This window comes from Cajanus cajan, chromosome 1 (assembly GCF_000230855.2).
Source record: "Cajanus cajan strain Asha chromosome 1, NIPB_CcT2T_4, whole genome shotgun sequence".
Taxonomy (NCBI): Eukaryota; Viridiplantae; Streptophyta; class Magnoliopsida; order Fabales; family Fabaceae; genus Cajanus; species Cajanus cajan.
This window is the reverse complement of record NC_138517.1, coordinates 75,669,115-75,680,339: the sequence shown is the minus strand read 5'-3', so window position 1 is coordinate 75,680,339 and position 11,225 is coordinate 75,669,115. Positions and strand designations below refer to the sequence as shown.

Below are 11,225 nucleotides of genomic sequence, written 5' to 3'. Positions count from 1 at the left end.
TAATAAATGTATTTAAATATATTTTATATTTGTAATGAACATGTTGGATTATAATATAAAAGTTATTTTAAAAATTATTAATTTCTAAAACTATTAAAGTTTAATTTATAAATAAATATAAACATTATTGTTAAAAGACAAGTATATCGATAATTGATAAATTAAGATAGTTGTACGATGAGTTTTTAAAATAGTTGGAAAAGTAATTCAAGTCTCTTTCTTGAGGGTGTAATTTATCCTTTTCTTTGTAATGTTATCTCCTGCTAGCAACACAAAAGAAAAACTAGTTGGAAAAGTAATACATGTGAAGTGTGCATTCAAAGAAAGGAAAAGAAAAATAGTAGAAATATCAAATTAGGATAATGAAAAATATGATTGAAATTGCGTATAAAATGAATTGTTTTGAAAAATACAAATCCATTTCATGACGTTAATTTGAAAATACGGGCAAGCCTGCTATTTATATATGTTGCCATTTGAAATTTGACTTTCGAGATATCGTACGTCTTGACTTTTACTTTGTCATAGATAAGAATATGATAAACGATTCATCAACCCTACGTACGTCCTATATAAACGTAGCTTCATGTGCCACTTATTAATTCATCAACTCAAATGCACAACAAGGTGATTCAACTATAACTACGTAAACTACACACAATCCCTATGGAAATGTTTCCCTTCGTGTGTTACTTTCTCATTCTCCTTGTTTCGCTTCTCACTTTGAAGCGCTTCTTCCAAAGCAGAAAATACAAAAACATACCACCTGGTCCACCCACTCTTCCCATAATCGGAAACCTCAACCTCCTCGAACGCCCCCTCCACCGTTTCTTACAACGCATGTCGAAAACACACGGCAACATCTTTTCTCTCTGGTTCGGTTCGCGTCTCGCCGTCGTCGTTTCATCGCACGCCGCGTTCCAAGAATGCTTCACCAAAAACGACGTCGCCTTGGCGAACCGACCCCGCTCCCTCTCGGCGAAGTACATCTTCTACAACTGCACCACCGTGGGGTCGTGCTCCTACGGCGAGCACTGGCGCAACCTCCGCCGCATCACGGCGCTCGACGTTCTCTCAACTCAGCGCATCCACTCCTTCTCGGGAATCCGGAAGGACGAAACGGAGAGAATGGTGAGTGACTTGGCCAAGGCCTCGTGCATGGACTATGCGCACGTGGAGCTAAGTTCGTTGTTCCACGACATGACGTATAACAACATGATGAGGATGCTGTCGGGGAAGAGGTACTATGGGGACGAGAGACAGATGAAGGATGTGGAAGAAGCGAAGGAGTTCAGAGAGACGGTGGAGGAGTTGGTGCAACTCGCTGGTGTTTCCAACAAGGCTGATTATTTGCCCTTCCTTCGCTGGTTCGATTTTCAGAACTTGGAGAAGAGGCTCAAGAGTATTAGTAAGAGATTCGATACGTTCTTGGATGCACTCATTCTCGAGCAACGCAGCAAGAAGCAGAGAGAAAATCAACATACCATGATAGATCATCTTCTCACTCTGCAAGAATCGCAGCCAGAGTATTATAATGATCAAATCATCAAAGGCCTTGTTTTGGTAATGTCTTTAAGTTTTGCTGATCTAAAAAGAGTTTAACAAATTTTAATATATCAATAATTAATTAAAAAAAACACCCTTAATATATTTTTTAAAATAATCATAATAAATGTGAATAATATTATAACAATTTGTGGATGATAATATAAGAAATCTTTACAGTAACAATGTACTGTAATTAAATTGTAAGTTAAAATTCTCTAATAATGTATGTTTGTGTTAAAATGATTTTAAATAATTTTTATAAAACATTAAGAGGATTAATAAAAGTGTACTGCATGATGCAAATTCCTGATAACCTAATCAAGTATTTCTAAATTTAGGCTTCTAGCCATGAAGTATGTGTTGCTTAGAAATCTATTGCTATAGGCTCTTCAAGATGTTGTTTTTTTCTATAAGATAATCATCACTTAAGTTACTTATGGATTGAGGTTTCTAAATGTCCTTAGTAATCTTATCCTAGGTTCTTATGGAGTTTTCATATTCATAGGATTTTCTATACTTTACATTGGTTTATCTAAGATGGTGCTCTTCTTGTAAGAAGGTTTAAACTACCTAACAACTCAGTCTACTATATTAATTATCTTAACAATGTGTAATTCAATGTTTTAAAAACCCGATCAATAATCAAACTAGTTAATATACTGTATTAGGAGTTAAATTGTTGGGTCATTAATTGACCTATATGATTCAGTTTTTATTATAAAAAGTTAATAAAAAAAAACACTAGGCACTAGCCAATGTTAGTAGTATCTAATTAAATATAAGTGTATGCAAATTAATATATATATATATATATGTATATATATATATATATATATATATATAATATTTGCGACATTCACACGTAAGTTAATTCCTTGTGGTGGTTGGATGTGCCTTGAATCCATTATATTCTGAGTTCGATTCTTGCTTGCTACTATTTTATTATATTTTGCTTCAAAATATAACTAGTTGGTTCATAATTCATAAACAAATCATGATAAATATAACATCATTCCCACTCATGAGCCATCACATCAATCAAAGAAACATATAATGAGACAATATGTACATTCAAGCATTCAAAATAAGGACAAAGAGTTTGTGGGCAACTCTCCATCTTTCACACAACAAGAGAAAGAAACACGCTACATTTAGGACATGCACACAACCAAAAGGCTTATGATTAACTTAGGAAACATATACCTAGGGTAGGCTTGTGATCCTTGTTTGTATATGATTGATTGTCTATTCTCTCTTTGGTTGTTAGGGCTTTCTTTGACATAGCTAGGCAGTACACACTTAGGTCGGACAGACTTACCTTATGGTTTTACTACATTTGAGACATCCCTCAATTTTAGGAATCTATTACTTGCGCTCTTTTACCCTTTCTATTTCTTTGGTTTCTCGAGTTGGTGAGGTCTTAAACCTTTTTTATTTTTTATTTTTTATTTTATTTATTAATGACATGCTTTCGTTATGCAATGTGATCTTCCTCAAGTGATGCTTTCTATCTTACACTTAATTTCCTCTTTTGGTTAATCATAACCTTGGATGTCCTATCTAGAAATCACTATCTTGAAGTTTTCTCTCTCTCTCTAATAGTATGTTTGGATGAGAAATTTAAATGGAGTAATTCATTCATTTGAAGAATTTCAAATTCTTTAAGGTGAAATACCTTGTTTGGATAGAGAATTTATAAAAAAATTTGAAATTCAAACATTTATGAAATTTCTTAAAATAGTAGAATTTCATATTCTCCCAAAAAATAAAAATTGAAAATTTCTCATATTTTTTTCTTCTTATTTCACTTATATATTTTATCTTATCTCTTATTTCCTCATGTTTTTAATTATTAAATATTTAAAAAATATTTTTAAATTTATTAAATATTATCTAATATTAATTTTTAAAATTACTAAATATTTAAAAATTAATTAATATTTAATTTTATAAAATTTAATTTAAAAATCTCAACGTATAAATATATTTTTAAAATCAATTTTATCATGGTGGAATCAAATTATCATATCCAATCTAATAACTTAAAATTTAAAGAATTTCAAATTGACTTACCCAAACAAAATATTTTAAGAATGATAGAAATTGAAATCAAAGTAATCCAAATACAAAAAATTTAAAATTTCTTAAATTTGTAAAATTCTTCGTCCAAACACACCGTAAGAAAATATTTGAATAGATTATCCTAATCCATCCTATACTATGGTCAGATAGATCATACCTAAATTGATATCCTTAAAATTATTTGTCACTACCTTACACAACTTATATCCACAAAAATGTTTTTCCCTTCCTAGTTGACATATTGAGTTGAAAGAATAATTTTTTTTACATAATATATTTACTACATTTAATTTACAAAGTTTACCTTTAAAATACAAAACCTTATCTTATAAATTATATTTTTGAAATTTATTTTAATAAAAATATTTAATACTTTATCAATATACATCAAAATTAGCGTTATATATTTGTTAAAAATGTATACAAAACTACCTGATTATACTTTTATTGTTATTCAATTTTTATAAGATTTGTTACAATATAATATCCTAAAATATTTATAATTTAGAGGATGGAATTTTAGTATGTATAAATTTATGTATGCTAGAAGAATTTCAAGTCTACACTAGCAAACTAATAACCACAATCACATGTTATGCATCACCCATTATTGCAAAATTAAATATTTTCTAATTTAATTTTGATTTCATATTGTTGACTTGTATTGTAGGCTATGCTCTTTGCTGGAACTGATTCGTCAACTGTAACTTTAGAGTGGTCATTATCTAATTTATTAAATCATCCAGAGGTGTTGAAAAAAGCAAGAGATGAGATAGACACTTATGTAGGAAAAGATCGTCTGGTAAATGAGTCAGATCTTCCTAAATTGCCTTATCTTAAGAAGATTATTCTTGAGACACTTAGGTTGTATCCCCCTGCTCCACTAGCTATACCACATGTGTCCTCAAGTGACATCACTATTAGAGAATTCAACATTCCAAAAGACACCATAGTAATGGTTAATATTTGGGCTATACAAAGAGACCCTTTGTTGTGGAATGATGCCACACATTTTATACCAGAGAGGTTTGATGAAGAAGGACTAGAGAAAAAGGTGATTGCATTTGGGATGGGAAGAAGGGCTTGTCCAGGAGAAGCTTTGGCTATGCAAAATGTTGGCTTGACTTTGGGATTATTAATTCAATGCTTTGATTGGAAACAAGTAAATGAGGAAGAGATTGATATGAGAGAAGCAAATTGGTTCACCTTATCAAGGTTAACTCCATTGAATGCCATGTGTAAAGCTCGCCCACTCATCAACAAGATTAATCAAAAGTAATAAATAATAAATATTAAGTTGAGTTACGTTGTATGGAGATCTACATGATGAAAAAAGAACATTCAGTTATTAGCATTTAATAGTGATACTTGTAAGTTTTCAAATCTAGAATAACTGTGATGTACAAAGGTGGTGACCATGAATCAATATCGTATATTGCCTGATTTTCTTAAAATAAAATAAAATTTTTGCATTTTTAATTAATTATGACTCGCATTAGCTAAATCACATAGATTTTCCTTTTACTTCTCAATATTGTTGAAGTTTATTTCTCAACATAGCTTGTAGTTGTGAATGGACAAAAACTAATCCCAATGTGCTACAAAAGAGTTACTAGACAAATGCTTTGTAATGTTGGATGTGGGGAAGGGAAAACTTTAGTTAGGTTTAGGGATAATTCTCCATTAAATTAAAGGTGTTACAGTTTCACAATTTATGCTGTTTAATATTAATTATTAAGATTCACATTTTTTTAAAATCGTATTTGCTATGAAACATGGAACGTCGGTTTTCTATAAGAGAAATTTAAAAATTGTATTAATTGTATGTTGAATTTTATATAATGGGAGTTAATTTATATACTAACAAGTTAATCAAGCTAACAACCTCTAATTAACTAATGTACTAGTTAATCAACATTTAATTAACTAATTATATCTTTAATGACATTTGCAAGTGGAGGATGTTCATAATACATCTACTATAGGATTCCTTCACTAAGATACACCATTTTCAATCTTATGAAAAACTTAAGAAGATTAATAAATTCAACATTAGAGTCCTTGCAGGTGTCGCAACCAAAATATGAGTTTACTAACGCAAGAACAACTTTAACGTTGCTGAGATCTGAGCGTGTCACTTCGAAACCATCATGGAAGTCACCTGAAGCCTAATTCTTTGCTCAACGTCACAATACTGGTGTCTATTGGAAACAATGTGTTTCTCTTTCAGTTCTTCAATTCATCGTGACTAAAGAAGTTATTGCAATATAATGAGTGTAAGAAATAGTGAGAAGCCATCATCACTATAACGCACTATGGAAGCGTTCCTCAGATAAGAAAATGATTCAAAATACAACTGGAGAGGAGTATGTGTGATAGCTAGATTATTTTATGGAGGAACCTTCTAGCAATGCAAGGAAGAGGCATGTAAGTAGATCTATCTATTTTGGTTTGGTCAACTCATAAATAAGATCATGATTAGACCTTTAAAAAAGTGACTTAAATAAAATTAGAATATTAATATGACCCGTTTAGTCCAATGGACTAAATATCCTTAAGCCGAGTTAACCTATAGGCTTTAATTAGGTTGACCTAATCAAAAATTTTAGAAAATAAATTTAATAGTTAGTAATATGTACATAAGTAATAAATGTTAAATGAGATTGTGTGAAATTTGTTATGTGAAGATGAGTTGATAAAAAATATGACAACAAAGATGAATGTCAAATTTGACAAGTATTTGAGTGAATATTATATCAATATTGTATTTGGATGTTCTTGACCTGAGACAAAGTTAAATTTCATAAGCTTTTGTTATAGAAAACTTTGATTACCGAGTGAATAAGCTGAAAGAGGGTTATAATCTATTTGGTGAATGTGTAAAGCAAGTAAATACATCAAGTTCATATTTACATAGTACTTCATCAAGAGACACTCAATTTTACCCAATGCCAAGGAAATCAAGAGACACTAAATAGTTATTAATAGTGCAGGTCAATTTAATTTTAAACAACTTCTTTGTTTTCAATTTACAATAAATCACTTTTAATTTTTTTTTAATATAAAATCTTTTTTATTTTTATTTTTTATTTAGGACCAATTTAATGTGATGGCCTAGCATAATGTGATGGCCTAGCATAAACCCAACTTGAAAGAAGACAATTTCTAATGTGTGTTTGTTTCGGTATGATTTGTGCCAAGGTTCGAATTCGACCTTGGCATAATATGATTCATGCCAAGGTTCGAATTCGACCTTGGCTTAATTGATATAATTTGTGTTAAGGTTCGAATTCGACCTTGGGTTAATATAAATCAAGACAAAATGAAACTAGAGGAATAAAAGTAAAATGAGTCATTTTTATTGATGTTGTGAGTGTGCCTCGTTAAAAATCTTCTCAGCCAAAGCCCGTTATTCTGTTTTTCAGGACAAAAGACTGAGTGAGGAAAAGAGTGCGCAACCTATTTGTACATTTTAGCTGAAGTAAAACTTGAGATGCGTGACATTCCAAGTTCGCGAGATGGTTTTACCGCTGAGCTCTTCTAGTCGGTATGCTCCGTTCTCTAGGTCTTCTGTAACTCGGAAAGGGCCATCCCAATTAGGTGCGAGTTTCCCTTCTGATGGGTCTCTTCACGCTTCACCTTGTAGTCACCATACCAGGTCGCCTGCCCGGAAAGAGCGAGGTCGGACTCGCGTGTTGTATCTTCTGGAGGCTCGAAGTTTGCAAGCTTCTTCGTGAATCCGAGCCTCCTCTCTGAGTTCATCAATTAGCTAGGTCTAGGTTGGCTGTCATTTCTTGGGCGTTTTGTTCACTGTCAAAGGTGTGACGCTGATGAGACGTCTCGTCGACCTCAACTGGGATCATGGCATCGGCCCCGTAGGTCAGCCTGCAAGGCGTTTCTTACGTTGTTGATTGAGGGGTGCAATGATATGCCTAGAGGATGCTGGGGAGCTCGTCAACCCTTTGTCCTTTGGCGCTCCCTAGTCACTTCTTGAGTTCTCGGAGTATTACTTTGTTCGCGGCTTCTGCTTGGCCATTGGTTTGGGGTGTTCCACCGAGGTTGGAAGGTGCTTGATTCAAAGTTCCTGGAGGAAGTTCTCGAAGCTTTGCGCGATGAATTTCCTGCTGTTATCGGTGACGATGGAGTGTGGGATACCAAACCTGCAAATAATGCTCTTCCAGGTGAACTTGTGCACATTCTCGGCGGTGATCTTCGCTAGTGGGCATGCCTCAATCCACGTGGTGAAGTAGTCGACTGCCACAAGGAGGAATTTTAGTTAGCCTTTTGCGGGGGGAAATGGTTCGAGGATGTCCATTCCCCATTGGGCGAAGGGCCACGGTGACATCATTTTGTGGAGGACTTCAGGTGGTTGCCGAATTGCTGACATTCTTTGCACCTTCGCACGTAATCTTGACAATCTGACTTCAATATGGGCCAGTAGTATCCAGCCCAGAACACCTTGGTCGCCATCGTGTTGAGCTTAGGAGAGCTTGAAGCCTAAAGAAGTTTTGATGATCACAACACAAGTGTACAACAAAAACTTACAACTTGGAAGCACAAAAAAAAAGTCAAAGAAAAGTCAAGAACATGATATGTAATGGAGCAATGTAATAGAGTTTAGAAATTAAGTTGTTTTGAATGAGATTTTATATTGTGTGTGCTTAGTATGCTTTGTGCATAATCAAATCTATATCTAAACTAAGTAGAGAGTATATGATGATGAGTTAAAACATTGAAAAGTTATTTTGAGACTTAAAATGAAGTTTTAAGTACTAATTCAAAATAATCGATTATTGTTAAATATAATCGATTATTCCAGCAATAGGCAAAATGGGATGCCTTGCTACAATAATCGATTATTTGCCAAAATAATCGATTATCCCAGGAACAACTTTTTGGAATAATCGATTATCCAGCAAAATAATCGATTATAATGTTCTTGGTTGGTTTCCAGAAAACCTGAAGAACAAAATAATCAATTATTCTTTAAAATAATCGATTATCTACGTCTGAAACTTTTATATATAGTTTGAACTTTGAGAAACTTCAGACAAGAGTTAGAACTGATAATCAGTTTGTGAAAAACGTTTTGTGGAGTCTTTGTGACATCTTGGAGAGTTTTCTTTGTGAAATCCAAGAGTGAAAACGTTTGTGAAAAGCTTGTGAGAAGATAATCATCATCATATTCTTGAAAGGGGAAGATAAAGATTTGTTCAAGAATTCCAGGTGAATTCGTTCCTTTATTCTTTGTGAATCTTTGTAAAAAATCTTGAGAAGGGTTTCTCAAGTGGTAAGGTTTCTTGTAGTGGGTTCTACAAGGGGTGCTTTCTTGGGGTCAAGAAAGTGGTTATCTTTTGTGTTGAAGTATATGCATGTGTGTGTGCTTGTAAACCTTCTTGCTTAAGATAGTGGAACAAATCTTAATCAGGTGTTGATTAAGGACTGGATGTAGGTCACATGTGGAGTGGCTGAACCAGTATAAAAGACTTGTGCAATCTTCTTCTACCTTATCTTTTACATTGTGTAATTTCTTGGTTGAACTTTAAAGAAGATAAAACTTGATTAACAAGTGTATGTGAATTTTGTTAGTTTAAATCTGAATTAGAGCATTATTGTTGAACCTCATTATGTTGTAATCAAGTAAGCATATTGCATTCATATTTTCATAACAAGTCTTTAGAAAAGCTTCATTTGAAAATTCATTCTTAGAAAAGTTTAAAAGTGAAATAAAGATCCTAAAAGATATTGGCTCTGATACCAATTGTTGCGCTCTTAAGTAAAAAGAGTTGCGCCCTGACTATCAGCTATAGCTTTTGGCCTAGTGGTAAGCGCTCGATCCAACACATCGAGCGTGCCCCGGAGTGCATACCACATATTCCTCGGTGAATCTCCTCGATGACGTAGGTGGCTTGGGACTTTGCTACATATTTCAACAGGGGAGTGGAGATGTCGCGTTTGAACAGCTCGTCTCCAATGATAACGAACTTGGATGACCTTACCCTCATCTTCCGAGCTTCATCTTTGTCCTCGGGTAAAGTTCCCTCCTTTAAATAGCTCCATATGCATGTCATCCATCCTTGGTCTTCATTGTCATTGGTATTGACGACTTTATCGTCTAGACAAGGTGAATTCAAAGTCTCTTGGATGATGGTCCAATGTTGTCTGGGGCATTTTGTACTGGCGAGCTTGGATAGGAGGTCGGCTCTAACATTCTGCTCTCGGGGCACATGGTGTATAGTGAACTCATCAAAGGATGAGATCCTCTGGGATGCTGCATGAAAGTACCTCTGCAGTAGGGTGTCCTTGGTCTGGTATGCCCCACTAAGTTGCTCCACCATGAGCTTTGAGTCACTGTTGTAACTCACCCTTTATGCTCTAAGGTCATGAGCCAACCTTAGACCTGCTAGTAACGCTTCGTACTCTGCTTGGTTATTGGTGACTCTGAACCCGAATTTGAGAGATTTCTCTATTGTGACTTTGTTCGGTCCTTCCAAAATAATACCTGCACCACCTCCTTTAGAGTTGGAAGATCCATCAACGTATAGAGTTCATACCTGCTATTCTTCTGCCGAGGTGGGAGTGAGTTCGGCCACGAAGTCTGCCAGGCATTGAGCCTTCAGGGGGCCTCGACTCTCGTATCGGATGCTGAACTCGGATAGCTCTACAGACCACGCGATCATGCGCCCTACAAGTTCTGGCTTCCTCAGGATTTGCTTGATTAGGTAGTCCGTTTTGACAATGATTTGGTGGCTTTGAAGATAGGGCCGGAGGCGTCGGGCCGAGGTAACCAATGCTAGGGCTAGCTTCTCAATTATTTGGTATCTTTTCTCTGTATCTTGAAGAACTCTGCTAATATAGTATATAGGAGTTTGGCTCTTCTTGCGCTGTTGCACTATGACCGCACTGATTGCATTTTCGTCGACTGCCAAGTACAGGAGGAGGTCAGAATGATGATCTGGTCTTTGTAGGACTGGCGGGGTGGTGAGGAAAGTTTTGAAGCTCTTGAAAGCTTCTTCGCATTGGTTAGTCCACTCAAAGTTTTTTGGTTTGCGAAGTAGGGTGAAGATAGGTCTCGCTTTCTTTGTCAACCTGGGGATGAAACGGGAAAGGGATACTAACCTTCCTGCCAGGCGTTGGACATCCTTGACATTGTGAGGGCTATGCATCTGTATGATGGCTTTGCACTTTTCTGGGTTGACTTCAATACCCCTATAGGTGATCATGAAGCCGAGGAATTTGCCCCCTTGGACTCCGAAGACGCACTTCTCAGGATTCAAGCGCATGTTGTGCTTCTGCATTTGGTTAAACACCTCGGCTAAGTCGGCGACATGGGCATCAGCCGATGTGGTCTTGACGACCATGTCGTCTACGTAGACTTCTATATTCTATCCAATCTGTTGGTGAAAGACTTTGTCCATCAGCCTTTGGTAAGTAGCTCCCGCGTTTTTTAGGCTGAATGACATCACGCGATAGTAGAAGTTGGTGTGGTCGGTGATGAACGACGTGTGCACCTCGTCTGGTGGGTACATCATGATCTGGTTGTACCCGGAGTAAGCGTCCAGAAAGCTAAGGAGGGCGTGCCCAGATGCTCCATC

General features: G+C 35.4%; 1 protein-coding gene across 1 annotated transcript; it reads left to right on the top strand.

Moving 5' to 3' along the window:
* The first annotated feature begins 566 nt into the window (after positions 1 to 566).
* LOC145950887 (isoflavone 2'-hydroxylase-like) lies at positions 567 to 5,113 on the top strand. The gene is made up of 2 exons (XM_083062740.1): positions 567 to 1,563; positions 4,301 to 5,113. The coding sequence occupies exons 1-2, from the start codon at positions 667 to 669 to the stop codon at positions 4,907 to 4,909; spliced, it is 1,506 nt and encodes a 501-aa protein (XP_082918866.1). The 5' UTR covers positions 567 to 666; the 3' UTR covers positions 4,910 to 5,113.
* Positions 5,114 to 11,225: the final 6,112 nt, after the last annotated feature.